The sequence below is a fragment of the Mixophyes fleayi genome, chromosome 1 (genome assembly GCF_038048845.1).
Source record: "Mixophyes fleayi isolate aMixFle1 chromosome 1, aMixFle1.hap1, whole genome shotgun sequence".
NCBI lineage: Eukaryota > Metazoa > Chordata > Amphibia > Anura > Limnodynastidae > Mixophyes > Mixophyes fleayi.
Window position 1 is genome coordinate 63433946 of NC_134402.1, and position 21003 is coordinate 63454948.

General features: G+C 41.7%; 1 protein-coding gene across 1 annotated transcript; it reads right to left on the minus strand.

Annotated features, from left to right (window-relative positions):
- Window positions 1-359: 359 nt before the first annotated feature.
- OCIAD2 (OCIA domain containing 2) lies at window positions 360-15833 on the minus strand. The gene is made up of 7 exons (XM_075195496.1): window positions 15633-15833; window positions 11645-11729; window positions 8313-8366; window positions 5007-5054; window positions 2831-2987; window positions 2413-2506; window positions 360-460 (listed from the first exon to the last, which is right to left on the minus strand). Exons 1-6 carry the CDS (start codon window positions 15687-15689, stop codon window positions 2419-2421), a joined length of 489 nt encoding a protein of 162 aa, XP_075051597.1. The 5' UTR covers window positions 15690-15833; the 3' UTR covers window positions 360-460; window positions 2413-2418.
- Window positions 15834-21003: the final 5170 nt, after the last annotated feature.

Here is a 21003-nt window from a genome sequence, read left to right on the forward strand (position 1 = left end):
AATAGAACTATGTACATACAGCACATTAAGAGGAGATTATAATACATAACTGTTACATTATTTTCTAAGACAATAATCACCAGCTCATAAGACAAAATAGCCTAGTTCGAGACATAACCTCCAAAACAGGGACTGGACTGTTCCCGATGACCTGGGATGTCTGGTAACCATACGCCAATAGCTTTAGCTCCACTGTAGAACATTTCAAACCTAAAGATGAACATTATTTCAGTGCACTAGTGCTCAGTGTTCATGAGTATTGATTGTATTATACCCTGACAATCCTGCAACATAATCTATGTGAATGGATCACTTTGATGATACATTATTCAATGGGTATTGTAGAGACGTACAGTATATATTGGAAAAAAATAAATTTTATTATAAACCAGGTATCAGTGAATACAGAAAATAATCAAGTTTTATTGACAAGCGTTGTGTCCACATTCCCGACAGCCGCCTAGGGGGTAAAAAGAAAATACATTATTTTTATAGAGGGCAGAGCAAAGTAAGTTTTTCAAAAGGGGGGGGGGGGGCAGGGTGTGATATTATATTCTTTGAAGTTAACAACCTTCCTATAGGAATGTAACATACAAATGCTGGGTAGGATTAGGGTGTGTTTTTGCACTGCTTCTTGCTACTTTCTCTGTGTATAGGAGTGTGGTGTACGATGCAGCATAATGTTCCAGGCTTACATACGTTGTGGATGGATAACATTTGCACACAGTCTTTCATCAACTATTCACTACCACTCAAACCAGAGAACTGGCAGTCTGCAGCATCTTCTATAAGTATAAAAGGGGTTATGCCACCCCTACCATACACACTGCTGAGAAGCACAAATCAGTGACTGTGGGGAGAGGTTTAAAAAAAAAAAAAAAAAAAAAAAGGGGTTGGGAGGGCTCAATAATAGGTTCTTTGCTGAGGATCTCATTCAATGAAGTGATCTGTTTTTAAAAACAGGAATATAACAATCCATTGAATACCACAATAAAAATATTTCGATTTGCACCATCCTCTACTTTCTGGATTTCAACGGACAAATTATTTTCTGGCATACATGCAGTGCTAGTGTGTATTTATATGATTACTATACTGTCAAACAAGTAGGTTCTTATAAATATATTAGGCCCAAATATAGATATTGGCCAATAATCACAGTAACTGTGAGCTTTACTTTGACAGGTATAGCAATGCCCGGGTGAGTTTAATGACCGACTGCTCCCCTCGCCCCCCATCCTCAACTTTAAACTCAATTTTTTTTTACCCTCTGCAGCCTTTAGCTCTGTGTAAGATTCCAATACTGGCTGATGCAACCAAGCAGCTTGGTGATGATGTCACAGATGGGAAGACATACAATAAATAGTGCTGCTACTGGCTGCACATGCTCAGTGGTTGATGGGAGTTGTAGTTTATTGCCACACCACTGCACACAGTGCTGTCAGGACGAGCTGCCTAATCCCACCAAGAACACATTTTGAAATACAAAGCTGCTATTAGTACAGGAATGACCAGTTCCTGAAAAGTATTTCTGTATCTATAATAAAATAAAAAACAGACACATTTCTCGGACATGGGACATATATTATCTTTATGACAGATATTATTTAAATAAGGAATTATCCTTCCATGCCTCACTATTTACAGTACTACATGTCCCATGATACTCGGTCAGCAGACGATGGAACACCTAGTTTAGTAGGAGCTGCAATAATGAACATTTTCCATCTCAGGACCAAACTGTGTTTGTTATTTATATAGAAGCTGGTTATCGGTTACTACCACGAGTTGGATTGCTTACACACAAAAAAAGGCTGCCGCAATTTACCCAGCTACACCAAGATACCATAGATGCCCATCGGACCCATTTCATACAGGAGAAATATGGCACAGTCTCAACCTACCTGAGCTCATTTTGGTATAAAACAAACGTTTTCTGTAAATTTAGATTCATTCAATCATTGCTTAATACAAGAATAGACAAATATACTAAGCAATTAGGCCCAGCCTGAAATGTTCTAATGTGAGAGTGCTGCAAACAAGATGTGTTTTAGGTTGCATTACAGTAATATGGATTACCCTCTAGCTCTAATATACCGAGCGGAATCTTACATGGGGTCAGGTGGGGGATGGATAAAGGTGCAACATCTTCTGTAACCACTAGGTGGCACCTCAGGCTCACCAGTATTAAAGATGTGTGAAGGTTGCATTACAGTAATATGGATTACCCTCTAGCTCTAATATACAGAGCGGAATCTTACATGGGGTCAGGTGGGGGATGGATAAAGGTGCAATATCTTCTGTAACCACTAGGTGGCACCTCAGGCTTACCAGTATTAAAGATGTGTGAAGGTTGCACCACACTTATTGTACATTATACTTTTTCCTCCCCCAACGACTTATAATACTTACCCAAGTTCAGGAGGCAGAGGCGGGTTGCTGGGCACTTTCTCCCTTGTCTTTAGCACATTTTTTTTTGCATTCCTCACAGGTGTGGTGACATTGCCTATGTATAGAAAAAGTATAGTTACTTAGAGGATTATGTATTGACCTTGTACTTATCCATGTCATGCATACACATTCAGTAATGCCAAATGGTATGAAACATTCCTGCATCTATACAACATATAAATCATTAAATAGGAGGTGTAAAACCACATTAATGTTAGAAGTATGCACTCACGGGATGAATAGTGGTAAAAAATAAAAACTGACGTCTATTGAGGTTGTAGGAAGCTGTAAGCCACTTGCAGCTGAGTATCTCTGACACAGACTATACTAATACTTTGTAGAATATACCAGCGTTATTATTTTACTATAAGGCACATACTTGTGTTGGCGTTTGAAAAATCTTGGACCATAACAGCCGGCAACACCAGGCATAAAACCTCCTTCAAACATGTCCTGCATCCCCGTCTTCTCAAACTTCTTCTGGCACGTTCCTACATACGAGATCTTTCCAATAACGAACCCCAGGACCCCGGCCACTGTATCACAGAGAAGAACATAATTATTTTATAATATAGTAATCCTTCTACAATGTGCTCTGGAATACGTGCAAGTTTTCAAACAATCCAACTTCCCAGTGATAAAGTACCCATAGTCTACACACAGAAGAGACAAGAATGCCCAAGATCCAAGTGCACGCTCAGGAACATTTTTTTAGCCTACAAAACAGCACCTCCACTCAGTGCCGTAACTAGACATTTGGTGCCCTGGGCGAGACTGGGCACCGGCGCCCCCCATCTAAGTGGGAGTGACATTTGGCAAGTGGGTGTGGCCAACCTAATGTGGGTGTGGCTAGCACTTTACTGAAAGAATTTGTATATAATATATATATATATATATATATATATATATATGTACACACACACACGTGCATTTTTAATTCTTTGCAAAACATTTTTACTTTATTAATTTGTCCTTTATGGGGAGAAATATATTTTTATTTGTACTCCTATTGCAATAGTATGTATTAATATAGGACTAAGTGATAATAAAGCAGTTACCACCAGCGATATTCACAGCCCATCATTCGCAAAGGCTTCCCTATTCCTTGGCATGGGGAAGTCTATTCAACGAGTATTATGACACTAATGCCATGACACCTGTTCTGTTAATAGACCAAAAGCATAAAAAAATGCTTTATTCATAGAATAAATCTTCAGATATGAGCAACTCAAAACAACTAGGTAAGAGTGCAATTTTGTACCTTTGGGACGAAATATTGCTTTCACCTTTAAAAATGAGGCCAGAAATGTTCCTCTACTGCATCTCCGCTCTACCAATTGTTTCCCGGTACTTTACACAAATCAATTCAAAATACTTCTATTAATATACAAAGCCATAACAAAACTAGCTCAACATATATCTCTTTAACTCCCTTAAAATATTATTGTTTTATTGCTGTATCTGTTTCTAAGCAATGATAAATTCTCTGTCTGATTTTACTATCTCCCTAGGCTATATACAGGACATGTTCAGCTTCAAGACAGGATGAGGTTTACATAAAATACTTTTGTTGTAAATAGACTCACTTTTCTGTGTTTGCCGCTGCTCTCTTCCCTTGTATGTAAAGGTGGTGGTGGCTGAGCCTTTTTAAAAAAACTGCTGAAGGTTTGTCTGCTATGGTTTAATGGAAGAGAAACCTTCAGTGATTTTTAGAACAAGGTAAAAGACTCCTCGCTATGTGTTCCAATGTAAGCCTATATAAATATATATGTCCTTATGTAGATCACGCCCCTACCTCCAACTAGTAGTATCCTGGGTTCCTTCGATCACTGTGTTCTCCAGTTCCAACAGATTTTTTCTTCAGCCTTTTACCGTCCTGCGTTCCGCCCGATACCTGCCTCCGTGCCCAGAGGAATCGCCGCTCTAATTCAGCTCCCCTACAAGCAACAATCCATTCCCGGCAATGCAGTGAAACGCATGTGCGTTCCAACAACAGGAAGTTCTGCATTTGAAACGCAAAAGCGTTCCAAATGCCGAACTTCCTGCTTTCGGTGGAACGCACATGCGTTTCACTGCATTGCCGGGAATGGATTGTTGCTTGTAGGGGAGCTGAATTAGAGCGGCGATTCCTCTGGGCACGGAAGCAGGTATCGGGCGGCTGCGCCCCCTTGGACTTGCGCCCGGGGCGGTCGCACCGCCGTCGTTACGGCTCTGCCTCCACTGTATGTAGGTGAGGGGTACATGAAGGATCAGAATATGTGTCTTGCTGATCAGTTCATTGACTGCAGCTTATTTTATTCTTCTGGAGTCACAGTGCCTCTATTGTACCACATTACCCTGCCCCAATGTCCTTACAAAATGTCCCTCTTTTGGGTATGAACTATAAAGTCTTGCTGATCCAGTCACAGAGCAGAACACTTTGACATTAACATGTACATATCAAGCCTAAATGATGAAGTAAATTGAGACCCATACATGTTCTGTGTGAAGGTGCTTTCCTGCTTATCTATAGTTGTCAGATGATTGTTGGTTACATGTTAAGCTCTCATACTTACAGGCAACTTTTGGCAGGGAACCAAACCTTTTGCTTTGTGACAGATATCCTGCGGAGAGGAAATAATCAGTCTAGTTATCTACAAGTTATTCTAGTATTCAAATTCTAGAAGGGAGCAATCTGGTTAGTGTGTCCATTTATTATTAACACATTTGAAACCACAAACAAGTTGACATCGCTTAGTAACATACAATATTTGCTGTCTTACCATCTTTACCTAGTGCTAACTAGCCACATTCACCATAATTAATTAAATGTACAGGGGCAGCTCCTATTGGTGTACAATCTTTTTGAGGTCTAGAATATGATCATTGATTTGTAAGGCGCCACAGCACCAGAAAGTGGGTAAGACAGAGCAAATATAAACTAGGGACATACAATCTAAATGCAGATGTGTAAACAAAGCGTAGGAATGGCCCATGAGAGAGTACAATCTAGTGGGAAAAGGACAGAGTTCACTATAGGAGAAGCGAGACTGGTTCAGGGGGAGATGGGACAGCGCTGTAGGTGTACAAGTGTGAGGTGTATAGGCAGGAGTGGGGTGGACTCTACAAAAGAGAGGTTTCATAGAGCATTTACAGATCTGAAGGGTGTGATCAGACGTGGTAGGTAATTCCACAAGTGGGTTTATTGGTCATGAAATATTATTAATATTATTATCATCATCATCCTTTATTTGTTAGGCGCCACAAGAGTTCCGCAGCGCCGTACACAGCACAAACAGTAGACTATACAGGGTGAGACATAACTGAACAGTAAACAATAAATGCCAAAACTTCAGAGGCTCCAGGCAGGCTAATGCAGTACAGACGGAGCAGAAGAACAGGTATGGAGACAGGAGGGAAGAGGGCCCTGCTCAAATGAGCTTACATCCTAAGGGAGGGTGAACAAGACTCAGTCACAAAGGGAGTCAGTTGACGTGTAAGGGAGAGAATAGGGGCAGGAAGGACGGGTTAGGTGGAAGATTGGTAGGCTTTAAGGAACAGGTGGGTTTTGAGTACCCGTTTGAAGGAGCTTAGATTGGGAGAGAGACGGATGGAGCGGGGGAGGTCGTTCCAGTGAAGGGGGGTTGCACAGGAGAAGTCCTGGATTCTGGAGTGGGAAGAGGTGACCAGGGTGGAGGAGAGGCGACAGTCATTTGCCGAGCGAAGGGAGCGGGCAGGAGTGTGAATGGAGAGGAGGTTAGAGATATAGGGGGCAGTAGACTGGGAGAGAGCCTTGTAAGTGATGGTCAGGAGTTTGAACAGGATTCTGAAGGGGATGGGGAGCCAGTGAAGGGCAAGGCAGAGAGGGGAAGCGGAGGAGGTGCGGCGAGAAAGGAAGATTAGTCTAGCCGCCGCATTGAGAATAGAGCGGAGGGGGGCAAGGTGGGAGAGAGGGAGGCCAGTAAGGAGGAGGTTTCAGTAATCGAGGCGGGAGATAATGAGTGCGTGGATGATAGTTTTGGTGACATCCTGAGAGAGGAAGGGTCGGATGCGGGCAATGTTGCGAAGTTGGAAGCGACAGACTTGGGCAAGGGATTGAATGTGGGGGGGTAAAAGAGAGGGAGGAGTCGAAGGTAACACCCAGGCAGCGAAGTTGGGTGACAGAGGAGATAGTGGTGTTGTTGACAGTGATAGAGAGGTCAAAGTGGGAGTGGAGCCTGGGGGGAGGAAAGACAATGAGTTTAGTTTTAGAGATGTTATTTATGAGAAAGCGCAAGGACATTCAGGAGGAGATGGCAGAGACAGTCGGATACACGAGAGAGGAGGGTGAAGGAAAGATCGGACGAGGAGATGTACAGTTGGATGTCGTCAGCATAGAGGTGATACTGAAGACCGAAGGAGATGAGAGCACCAAGGGTGGAGGTATAGAGCGAAAAGAGTAGAGGGCTGAGAACAGAGCCCTGAGGGACTCCAACAGGGAGAGGGGAGGGGTCAGAGGAAGAGTCAGGCGTGGATACAGAGAAGGATCGGTTCGCAAGGTAGGAGGTGAACTAGACGAGGACAGACCCAGATAGGCCAAGAGAGAGAAGAGTTTGTAGCAGATGGGGATGGTCAACGGTGTCAAAGGCCACAGGGAGGTCGAGGAAGATGAGTAGGGAGAAGTGACCCTTGGATTTGGCTATTAGGAGATCATTGGTGACTTTGCCAGGGCAGTATCAGTGGAGTGGACGGAAACCTAATTGGAGAGGGTCGAAGAGGGAATGGTCCGAGCGGTGTCTGGTGAGGCGGCAGCAGACAATCCTCTCAAGTAGTTTAGAGGCAAAGGGGAGAAGTGAGATAGGTCGATAGTTAGCAGGGGAGGTGGGGTCAAGATTGGGTTTTTTAGGATGGGGGAGATAAGAGTGTGTTTGTATGAGGAGGGGACTACGCCAGAGGAGAGTGATAGGTTGAATAGGTGAGCGAGGTAAGAGCAGGCCGTGAAAGAGAGAGAGCGAAGGAGGTGAGAGGGGATAGGATCGAGAGGACAGGTAGAGGGTGGAGAGGATAGAATAAGTGAGCGAACTTCATCCCCCAATGTGGGGCAGAAGGAGCAACAGAGTTGGTTGCTGGGCGGAGGTGAAGGGGAAAGGGAGGATGGAGAGGTATGGGAGGAGGAGATGTTGAGTCTGATGGCCTCAACTTTGGAATGGAATGGGCCAATTTTGGAATGGGCTCATACATCTTTCTGCTAAACCTAATTAATACAGCTTTCCTTTGCAAAATAACAGTTTGTTGAACTTTTGCACCATAGAAGGGGAAAGGAAAAGGGTATTGATGAGAACAGTGGGGGGGGGGGGGGGGGGGGGGGCGACGACGACAATAAAACAACACTAAACAAAGGGAGGTACACATGGTGATGTTAATACAGGGAAGAACGGGACAGGGAGGAGTGAGAGAAGAATAATAAGAGGATGAGTTCCCAGGCTGCATATGTGTTAGTAATTTCGGAGTGGGTGGGGGTTCTACACTAATCAGACCAGGCATTCCATATCAATAAGAATTGGCTTGGACGGTCATTGATTATGTTTGGCAGATATACAAGAACCCATCATAAATACTATTGATAAGAGCAGAAATTATTGGGGGGTGGAGGAGGACTTCTGGTGCTGAACGAGGGAGAAGATCATAGAATAGATTTAGAGGGAGTTGTATCTGGGTGATTTTTCTTACTAAAGCATTAACCTCTTGCCAGGAGATCTCAATCTTGGGACAGCTCCACCAAATGTGGTAATACGACTTCTCCTTTAATTTAGCTGATGGATTTTGTTCAAGCAACGTTTTAAAGAGGTATAATGACATTGGAAGTAACATAAACAAGGGTGGTTTACACATTGTTTACTAACCTTTGAAAATGAGGCCCTGAGTGGCAAGCATGCTGCCAAGGGACAGAGGCAGAGCTGCAAAAAAACAAAAATGATAAAGTGTTATCATTGTTACCACATTTTATGTACTTCAAGCCTACAACATAGTGGGGCAGGTTCAATTCCCCGGGCTATACTTTAGAACGCTGGGTGGGTACTATTACCGTTACTACGGTAACAAATGTGCTTTATTACCGTTACTACTGTAATTTCAGCGCCGATATTTGCTCGCAGCTCTGTGAGCCGCAAGCAAACATCTGTGTTAAAATTACCTTAGTAACAGTAATAATGTGCATCTATTACCGTAGTAAAGAACAATGCGGGAATTGAATCTGCCCATGTGTGTCCTATTTATGACATTGTCATTTGTCAAACCTCAAAATTGAACTAAATATCAGCATTTGTCAAGTCAAACAAGTGTGATGAGCGTTGATAGACACATGATGAGTTACAGAGTGAGAAATTATGGTTAATGATACTTAATCTGATCACCCCAGTGTGTTTACTTTAACACATCCTCATGTCAGACTCAAAACAAGCAAAATTCTGGTGTCCCAATCGCCCAAGCTTATGTGCATTACATTAAGACGGTAAGAGAACCAGTGTCTTTACATTCAATAAATTCGCAAAGGCTTTTCAGGAGTAGAACACAATCTAAGAAAAGAATCTCCCCATCTGAGCAAACTTATTTAAAGTCCAAATAAGTGAGTATTTGTAATCAGTCAAGTAGCCACAGATTTTTTATGAAGTATGTGAGCACCTTGAAAGGCCATTCACAAAAGAAGGAGATGTAGCTTTAGCATCAACCCCCAATATGAAGAACCCAGGCCCAGATGGTTTCCCAGTTATTTACTATAAACCTTTTCAAGATCTCATGTCATTAGTTTTACAAGCCTGCAACGAAAGATCCGATGAAGATACTTTTTTCTCTCAGTCTTTGGAGTTGCACATAATGATCAATTCCAAAGAGGGAAAGGACCAGTCTCAGTCCTTGAGCTATAGGTCTAACTCCCTTATAAATATAGATCTTAAATTATTTGTCAATCGCCTTAAGACTTTTCTCCTGGACCTGATTCATAGGGACCATGTGGGCTTCATGTTGGGTAGGAAAGCTAAAGATAATACCACTAGGGTGATTGATCTAATTCATCATGCCAAGAAGGACGAGTCCCACATGGTCCTCTTGTCAATGGATGCCGAGAGGGCATTTGATGGGATGGACTGCCAATTTATTTTAGGCTTGCTGGAGCACATGAAATGGTGTCCTCAGTATTCTCCCCAGCACCTATTTCCCGGGTTCTCCACCCGGCTATTCCTACTTGCCACCCGGCTCTTAAGACCCCAACAGAGTCCTATTATAATAGAATAAACCAATAGGCACTATGTGAGTACTACAGCCAGCAGTGTGTGTTAGACCACTGACCACCAGTCTGACCAGTCCTGGCAGGTGTGGGTAATAACCTCCAACATTTTTCATTATTATTGCAAAGTATTACAACTGCCCCCACCCGGCTACTAATTTACGCCACCCGGCTGGCAAACTTTTCTGGGGAGAACACGGTGTCCTCACTGCCTTCATAGGTTTTTGGCACTGTATAGTTTTCCCTCAGCCAACATTAGAGTAAACTGTGCCCTCTCAGACTGATTCCACATTGATAATGACACAGGGGTGCCCATATTGATGAGATCTGAGCCAACAAAGATATTAGTGGGATATGGTTTGGCACGGAAGGGCCACAAGCTTGTTTCATTCGCGATAACCTTCTTCCAACAATAGATAATCCAATGGTCTCTGCTCAAGCGGGTAACAGAATTTCAGAGACTTAGTTACCTGTTTAACTAAGATCAATTTCACCAAATTAGTGGCCTTAAATATTTCTATGCCAGAAGATACTATCAAGAGGCTCCAATCAGCTTTTCAAGTCATGTGGCACCACTCACATATCCGCTACCTGGGGGGGGGGGGGGGGTCACCTTAACCAGAAACAACTTGAATCCATCATCAACATTTATTTATATAGCGCCAACAAATTCCATAGCACTTTACAATTAGTGACAAACACAGTAATAAAACAATACTGGGTAATACATACAAAGAGGTAAGAGGGTTCTGCTCGCAAGCTTACAACTATTCAACCTACATTTCCCAATGTTCTAATCTAAATTTAAACTAGACTTTCAGAAATGGTTATCTCTGAAATTATTCTAATTGGGGAAAACAAACACCATAAAAATGAACATTTGGCCAAAAGTCCTTTATCTTTTTCAAACTCTCCGAATCCATATCTAAAATGTCTTTCAAGGAGCTCCAGAAGGCCATTGGGGGATTTTTTTGGGAAGGGGAAATATTCATACTCAAACAAGATGTTCTGGTTAAAAGGGGGTCTCCAACAGGGGAAGGCTGGCAAATATCAGCCCGGGGGCAAGACTTGACTCGGCAGCATATTTTAAAGGAAAAAAAGCCTGCCCCTGGTCTCCAATTACTTTGTTTTGTTTCATTAGCTAGTAACACTCTGTCCACCTTGCACGAGTAGTTAAGGAGAAAGCTCTCAAATAGCTTTTTATTGAGGAAAAGCCTCTGTCAGCCCCAGCCTCCATTCTCCCCGTGATCATAAAAATACTTAGGGTTCAACACCCCACACTTGAATCTACACTGATGGAAAAGACTCGGGCATCTCTCTGTTTGTTCATTGGACATCCCCACTTATACCCTTAATGAGCAATCCAGAGTTCCCTGTGGGACTCTCTCCAAAAATCTGGAGGCTTGGTCTCCGGTCAGAGGTTATTTTACTTATATAATGAGAGCAAGGAAACATATAAAATAATGGACATGTATAGATATTCTGTAACAGCAGGATATGTAAACAGGCAAACGAGTAAAAAAATGTAAAGCATATATTCTTGCTCACCGGTAAATCTATGCATTAATTAGAGTCTGTGACAAGGTATGTGGTATGGACTCTGAAACAAATATACCAGCTCAGTGAGCAACTTTTATATATTTTCTGATTAACCAGAGCGGTTGTGAATCCTGAAAAAGGTGAGTAAATACACAGCAACACACGTTTTTTTTTTTAAATTAAAAATAATTACTACAAGATTTCTGTAGTTACCATAGGAATCAGAATCCTGTATAACCACTTTTGTTATTTATGTGCATAACACATGGTAATCCAGCATTGAAGGCATGTGTGTGACCACAAGCAGAAAAATCCTGCAAAAAAACACAACTGTGATAGAGATATAATCCATGTATCCACATCTAGAGTAATGTATTTTTATATATGAGCTGTAATGTATAGTATTTGCATTACCTCTATACCAGAAGCTTTCCTCTTTACATTCCTTCATGATTTTAGCAAAATCTTCCCGGTGCGCATGAGACATTGGGCAGTGCATCTAATAAAATAACAGTACTCGGTTATTTCATATAGGTCATTCATAGCTCACTGAACACCTATACATTTTAAACAAGATGCTGATAAAATACACACAAGTCTCTTCTCAAAGAGTCTAAACATATTCTTATCAATATGGAGCCATCTTTATATTCATTCATAATCATGCAATCTTAACAGTATATTTATATTATTATTTAAATTTTGCTTTGTCATATTTAATATATGCATAATTCAGGGGGCTTAAAAACAATACTGACCGGTATTTGGATCTCATTCTTTGCCTTTTTGACTAGTGACTTATTTCAGTTGAATTCCTGCAGCTTACAGTAGTTATGCGATTCCCTTGTACTGTTTTTCACTATAGCATGGACTTGTGAATACTATTATTTTAAATGTACTTCCTAAAGTGGATTTTTATGCTTTGTTTTTATTTTTTAAAATAAAATGTAATATTTTTCGATTTCTGGTCTTATTTTTGTAGCCATTGTTTCATATCAATGCTTATTACACAGAATGTTCTCATTGTAAAATACAGTGTACTGTACTTTTTCCATACGTTATTAAAATACTGCGGTATGTTGTGTGCCGCCACCTGCTGCTTATGTCCAGTGATAAGACAGCTTCCACCAAACTCTGATAGACTGGGAGTTGCAACATCACGTCAATGAGGTAAGGAGCAGAAGAGAAAGAACGACGGGCAAAGAAACAAGGTAAGTGAATGGGGAGAACATGGGGTAAAGAGGCACACGTGGCCATTTATCAAAAACAGGCGATCCGCTTATCACAGATAGCAATCCTCCAATCACCATAAAATATCGTATCACTCAGCTGTTTACTATTACTGGACAGAAGCGGCAAGGTTTAACTTACTGCTCCGCTGGGCCAGTCTCCATTTAATAAATATAACCAATAGGGAGGGGGATGAACTAAGGGGGGGGGGGGGGGGGGTTCGTGGAATAAAAAACAGGCTATATACACCCTGTTTCTACCCAGATTGCAGATAATCATAGCAGCGAAGGCACGATCTAATGAGAAATGTCACTGTGTCTTAGTGGTTAGCACTTCTGCCTCACAGCACTGGGGTCATGAGTTCAATTCCTGACCATGGCCTTATCTCTGTGGAGTTTGTATGTTCTCCCGTGTTTGTGTGGGTTTTTCTCCGGGTGCTCCGGTTTCCTCCCACACCCCAAAAACATACTGGTAGGTTAATCGGCTGCTAACAAATTGACCCTAGTCTGTGTGTGTGTCTGTCTGTCTGTGTGTGTGTGTTAGGGAATTTAGACTGTCAGCTCCAATGGGGCAGGGACTGATGTGAATGAGTTCTCTGTACAGCGCTGCGGAATCACTTGCACAATGGGTAAGAACCCAATACTGACATATCAAATGATAACTGACAGGGAGGGGATTGCTCAATACATGTTTGAACTTATTTCTATTTTTATCTTTATTTCTTTTAGACTTTCATTTTTTACTTTTACCAGTTAGAGGCAATGACTGTATACAGTCTCTGTACAGAATGGAGCCAGTAATAAGAGCAAGAACAAATCTGATATGTGTTCAAGTAAATAACTATTTCTCTTTCCATGTAAGCATGGTTTCTTCATCCTCACTGCTGTAAACAAGACTCCTTAGATCAAAGGTTAGTACATTAATCTATCAAAGGTTGGCACATTAATCATTTGTGTGTCTTACTGCTCCTTCTGAAAAACAAATAAAAGCATTAACATGTTCACTGCTGACATACAGCACATGCATGTTTTGCAGGAGCAGATCGCTATGCAATATCCACTCCTCTGTATGTGCATGCAGTATTGAAGAGGTGTTATTAATGAGGGAAGGGCGAGGGTGCTGGAGGTGGGCCATCCCTTCTGAAGTGCTGGGCATGCCTCCAATGTGATATGGCCACACCATATAGTATATCATGCCCACACTTCTCGTGCGTACCACCGCTTCACAGAGGCACGCACCCTCTGTTGATTCTTCATTCACAAATGTTGGGAGATATGCATATATGAGGCAGGCCAAGCACTAGACCTGCACATGTTCACTAATTGCTTAAAATCCCTATGAGTGCTCCCATAATTTTAAAGATAAAAAAATCTGGGACACCCTTGTGACATACAGGTGATAAAATGCATAAAATACTCTTTTGTTTAGGTCCCAAATAAAGTGGAGCAGTTACAGGAATTTACTGTAGATTGTCTTTTTAAATTTGGTTCTGGGTAGAATATAGGTGACTGTCATGATGAAAATCGTCTACATGGGAGCCCTAGTTTGCTGCCACGTGTCCTTTCAACCTATTAAATGTTCAGATTGGAACAAATCTTGTGATAGACATATATAAAGTGGGTGATGTTATAGTGGACATACAGGCAGATTCAGTATGACCACATCGGTGCGATACATTTCATATGCCCTTTTATCTTCATAAGGATATATATGCATAGACACACTGCACATTAATCTAGCACGTGGGTGCTTGTGTTTAGCAATAATACGGATTCATTGTGTTACCCTATCTCCAGGTGTGTGAATGAATGTTTGCTTTGTACTACTGTGTGTGGATAGAACACACCCTTACCATAAGATGTAGAATAACTGTGAGAAAGGTTAGAACAGGCACTGCACAATGAATAGCAGAGTTAATCACATAGAGAAAACATACAGGATACACTAATAATCTAGATCAACTTTCTTCCCTACTTTTTCCAGTAATTATTTACAATGTTAGTTAACTAACCTCTCTAGATATTTGCAGAACACGGCCTGTTCTAATTTCTACTATCATTTATATTTTGTTTGCAAAGTGCCGCCAAAGCCTTGCGTGACAAGACTCTGTAGCGATGTCCAGGCAGAAATCTGTTCGTTTTGGCGATGGACAGATATTTCTCTACCTTATTAACCAGAAGTGTGTTCCACTTAGGAACAGTTCTCAAATTGGATGCATTTTGTCTGCTTACTTGGTTGCATGCTTTTAAAAAGGCCTCTATTCCTACTAACGCTCCATTTCAGCATAATCCTACTAACAACTTGCTGGTATCTGAGGGAGTTCATGGAATAAATTTAGGGGTATGTAAACATGTCTAGCACTAGACATAAACAAAGTTGCACAATTTGGCCAAATACAACTTTTCAATGAACAGATATGAAGCTCCCGCATTAGAATCTTTCTCAGTTCTGCCTTTACTTCATCAGTCCACAGAATGACCCTTACACGCTGTATTGGTAAATTCTTGTCTTGTGGAATTTGCAGTCTATAAACAAACTAGGAAAACAAGGCTAAATTAATTCTACTCTGTGATGGGGTTTGAATTCCAGACAGAACAAAAATAATAGGAGGAATGGTGCACAGAAAACTTAAGGCCGATTTCTGCTGGAGAAATGGGCAAAATTCCACAGCCAAATGGAGAATGGCGCAAATATACTGTGGAACTGTTTTTAAACACAGCAAAGGAGATTTACAGATTTACAGGAATGTAGCAGCATCTAAGGGCCAGGTTAAAATTTTCCACAAAGTGCCATACTGAACTCATCGCTTATAATCACTCTTATGTGAGCAAAAATAAGCAAAATTTCAGGCAGGACATTGCCACGGACTGTCTTTGCCAACCATTCCAGCGCCACATACCGCAGAATTGAATCTGCCGCTAAGGGTGGCTGCATGTGGATTTTATAGACAGCAACTGGATGCCTAAATTCCTAAGGATAATGGGATTCAAATGATAACTTCCACTAAATGTTGCCACAAACACTAGTGAACAATACAGCAGAATATTTACTACCCTAAGTAAAACTGTCACAGTTACTACAGGTCTGTGTATGGAAATGTAAACGTGCACTTCAGCATTTACCCCTTGTAGCCCTTATTATCTGTGTGACAACAAAGTAAATATTGACTTACTGTAGAGCTCTGCGGCACAGGGGCTGGTACTGGTACTTGCTCTGGTTCGGTAGCCATAGTGTTAAATGAGCCCAAACTAGTAGAACGTTGCAGATAAAGGAAGTTTCTATTTGCGAGTAAACAACCCTGAGCTGTAGTTAGCTCCGTCTGAGTGTGCAGCGCTGGGTCTGAGTGTGCAGCGCTGGTGTCTGTGTATTATCAGGGGAGCTGGTGGATAATGATGTCCCTCCCTTCTGTATGACGCTGGTAACCTGAGACGGGGATCTGTAGTACATAGTACAATGTCATATTCTACTATGTATCTAAAGACTGTATACAAGGGTAGTGTGAGCTACAAATCATGCACAGGAAATTATAGCATATTGGGGTAGACCGGTCCTCTTCATACTTAACAATACTTTACTTATAAAGTACCAGCTTACTATGAAGCACTATACAGCTGGCTACAGATCATATACAATGACAGAAACAGACATTGCTGCTGTCCAATCCTGCTTATAGTTCACTTGCCTGCTAGCATAAATGTAACTGTGACAGTCTGCTGGAGACAACTACAAGTCAGCAGTGAAATAGTAGAAAAATACCTTGTTTATAAGTAGCAATATTTGGCTATGCTTTGATTTCATATAAATGTTTATCAAAACATATTCACTTTAATTATTGCTAATATTATTATTATTATCACTGAGTTGCCATACTGGTTGTCACCTACACAGTATACTGATTGTCACCTACACAGGGTAATACAGTCATTTTGTTGAACCAATATTCATGAGAATGTTGCTTATCAATTAATTAGAAGGTAGTGATACATCTCTAAGACATGAAGACTCCAATGTGTGCCTCAGATTTATCACTAATACCTAAACTAATGGACAAGCTACATTCTCCTCTCCTCTAGTCTCCCTCACGGCTGACAATATCACTATCTCTCCTGTTCCCCAAGCTTGCCTTGGTGTCATCCTTGACTCCGCCCTCAGCTTCACGCCACACATTAAGGGCTAGATTTACTAAGCTGCGGGTTTGAAAAAGTGGGGATGTTGCCTATAGCAACCAATCAGATTCTAGCTGTCATTTTGTAGAAGGTACTAAATAAATGAAAGATAGAATCTGATTGGTTGCTATAGGCAACATCCCCACTTTTTCAAACCCGCAGCTTAGTAAATCTAGCGCTAAGTCCCTTGAGCTGTCTTGTCGACTCCTCCTTCAAAACATTTCTAGAATATGCCCCTTTCCCAGTACGTTATGAAAAACCTTACACATTCTCTAATTATTGTTCATCTTGATTACTGCAGCCTCCTACTATCTGGCCATTCCCTCACCCACATTTCCATTCTACAATCCGTTCTAAATGTTGTGGCGAGACTGATCTTCCTCTTCGATTCGCCCTCTGTGATCTGCCACTCTGACCTACACCTCTCCACCATGGTAACCACCTCTCATTCTCACCTACAAGACTTCTTCCGTGCTGCTCCCCATGTATGGTACTCCCTACTCTACCTGACCAGACTCTCCCCCCAACCTTCAATCTTTCCAGAGCTCTCTCAAAACCCAGCTCTTCACTATAGCCTATCATTCAACCCTACTAGCACTCAGGAGATCACTCAATTACCTCAATGGCCTTAACTTAAATGAAGCAAGAGTCGTTCATAAAACCATGATGCAACAGTTTTGCAATACTAACACAACACACCCAGATGCAAGACTTGTGTAGTTTGCTGTCATTGGACGCAGTGGGCTGCATTGTTAGACCCGTTTACATGCATTATACTAATGTTATCATTTATAGTAAACACATGTAAATTAATGCCTTAGGCCTCTATAGTTAGAGCTGCAATAAGTACTACAAACTTCTTTTAAAGATGTATATACTGTAGAAAACCAAACATTGTGTTTAGAAGCAACATGGTGCTTTATTGTGAAAGGAAATACTTGTACCACAGTTGGATCAGTTCTTTAGTGCATGTAATCCAAACATTATACTACCTTCACCAATGTCCATAGACAGATTTCCATATATTGTAGAACTTATACTGCAGATGCTTGGCTTAATGGATTAATTTACTTCCACCTAGAAGATATTAGCTCTGACCTCAGTGTTATAGATACTTACCTACACTTCCAGAATGTCCAGGAGGCTACTGAATTTCGAGGAGTCCTCCCCGACATCCAGGAGAGCAGACACCCTCCCAGAACCCGAGTGGAGGTGGGTTTTAATCATGCAATTTGTGTCCATAAGCCTTCCACCGCCATACCAATTCTGCTAATAGCGGCATTGAAGAGCAGGGGGCGGGGCTATGGTGATGTGACCACGTCACTACGCCCCCTCCCCACTTGTTACTTGACCTCCCGGAGAGGAGACAAGTATGGCAAGTATGGTGTTATACATGGGGGAGAACTGATGGATCATTGAATCCATTCCACATGGATAGACTGCTTCTGTCAGTGTGTGTGAAAATTAGAGATGGGCGGGTCCGGTTCCATGAGAACCGAACCCACCTGAACTTTGGGTATCCGAGTACCGAGCTGAGTAGGCTCGGTACTCTCCCGCCCGCTCCGAATCCAAATCGAGGCCGAACGTCATTGTGATGTCGTCGGATCTCGGGGCTCGGTTCTCACGATACTTGAAGATTATAAATACACGCCTCCACAGCAATCCATCGCCATTTGACAGAGGGAGAGAGCAGGGTGTAGTCACAGGCTGATTAGAGCAGGGACAGAGAATACAATATTCTTATTCCAATTGTTGTAACAAAAATCGCTAAAGAGAGGAGGATAGAGGATTTTTTTCTTTTCAATATTTGGCACTACCCAGTGCTTTTGGGGTGTCCCCCATAATTGTGCATAAATATTTCTGGCTGTCAAAATTACTATCTGTCAGCAGTATCTACCAAATAATTTTTAGCACTCCCCAGTGCTTTGGGCTCAGAATGGATTCAAAGCAGTCCACATATGATCAGAATGAGCAACCAGGTTCTGTCACCAGTCCTGATGTTAGTGTTCCCAGTATGTCATCTGGGCAAGACGATGTCAAGCTACACAGTGTTTTTCGAAATCAGTCCAAAAACCCCCCCAAAAATTGAAAGTTGAAGCGAAGTTGAAGCGAAAAAGATGTGTTACTGAGCAAAAGTTAACTGCCGATAAAAAAAAAATTGCCAACATGCCATTCTACACACGCAGTGGCAAAGAGAGAATGAGGCCTTCACCTTTGGCTATTAGTGGCAGATCCCACAAAATTACCGAGCCTACAATTGGTGCACAACTACTGTTACGCGTCAAAGCCGAGCTGCAAGATAACAGTAAGGCATTAAAGGATAATGTTTGCTCTGATTCACAAATTACACCAATCCCTGTGGAGAGTCCATCCAACAGTGGTATGTCTAATCGTGAACATTCTGTTAGTGTACCCATAAAGAAGGGCCCTTTCAGCAGTTCTGCTGATGTGTACCTGAACAGCCCGAGTGTAGCCGGTAATACACAAATTGAGGATGCCACTTTGGAAATAGAAGTGGATGAGGGGGAGATTTGTGGAGGTGAGCATGTTGATGATTATGATGCAGACAGATACCAAATTGCCTTTCTCAATTTCTATTTATATTCTAGATTATATAACGGCTGAATAGTTTTCTATTTTACTCCTAGTGGTGAGTGGATCTGATGCAGACAGATACCAAACTGCCTTTGTCCATTTCTTTGTATATTCAAATTTCTAGTTCTACAGTCTATGCAGGCTGCTTTTTTTTCTATTTCACTACAAGTGGATGGGGGTGGGGGAAGTCTGATGCAGACAGATACCAAACTGCCTTTGTCCATTTCTTTGTGTATTCGAATTTCTAGTTCCTGTGCAGGATGCTTTTTTTATATTCAACTACAAGTGGAGGGCGGGGGGCATAGATAGCCACCAAACTACAATGGTCCATTTAATTTTACTTTCTAGTTCCACAGTTCGTGCAGGCTGCTTTTTTTATAATCAACTACTAGTGGAGGGCGGGGGGGGGGGGCATAGATAGCCGCCAAACTACTGTGGTCCATTTAATTTTACTTTCTAGTTCCACAGTCTGTGCAGGCTGCTTTTTTTAATATTCAACTGCAAGTGTAGGGTGTAATATACACCCAAAGACGATGGCTACATTGCCAGTAATCAAAGATGGAGGAGGTAGACAACCAGGTTTGTCTGTATAATTTGCAGACAAGTCATAGGCAAACCGAGGGGGGGGGGGTTCCTAGTGCCTGGAAACCCCCCTCCAAGCCTGGGGCACTGTATAATTGAGGTGGCTGGACCCTGCCCCCGCTTCACACGGCTCTGCTTGAAAAGGGACAGCTGCGTGTACTTAACAGTAGTGCACGCAGCATTGCCCATGTATATTATGGGGATAGGAAGAGTTGGAAAGCAGCCAAGCACTGTCTAATATTATAGCCACGCCCCCATGCATGCCGGTCATGCCCACTGGTGGTGTGGTGTGGAAACTCCCCTCTACAAATCCTGCATTTGCCCCTGCAAGTGTTTGAATTAAGGACAGCCTACCAGGGATTAAACTGTTTTTTTCATAATTTATTATCTTTAGAATTACCTCACTTATCTAAGAAACTGGTGGAGCACTAAATTAGGTTATTTTAGACCAAAAAAAAATTTTTTTTTTCAAAAATAGCAAAACAAAACCAAACAAACCCAAAACCAAAACACGCAATGGCAGTTTTGCAAAACCAAAACCAAAACACGAAGGTAATCCAGATCCAAAACCGAATACAAAACCAAAACACGGGGGTCAGTGACCATCTCTAGTGAAAATGGGAGTGCTCTGACAATGGGTACAACACAGATCCTCTGTTCCAAAAATATCTGATGGCCAGAGAAGGACACTTTTATCAAAAGATGTGTTCAAAGATAGAAGAATCATGGATTAAAATAATTATAAAAGACGTCTTACCATAAACAGCTACAAATACATATCACATAATACACGTAATGATACATAATAATATACACAGGCATGCAGACAATATGGTAGTTTATCCATACAGGTCTGTACATCAAACCCAATTGGGGGCAATTTTGCAGTGAAGACGGGTCGAACGATCAGTCTTTAGGGTTCCATAACATCTCTTAGTTTGTCCAATTCTATTTCTTCATGTTGTGAATAATTTCATAAAGGAACTACATTCTGTCGTTCTTATTTGCTTGCATTGCTGGTTGTGGATTATCAGGACAGTTTAGTCATTGTGAGGTTAGATAAAAGTAATATGTTGAGCTCTTATTGCATCATTACCTGTTGTCTATAAACTCACACCATTCCATAGACAGACCTTTCACCCACAGACAAGCCCTATAAAGACATTTTATTGTGAAATAGAAATCATAACTGTGACAACT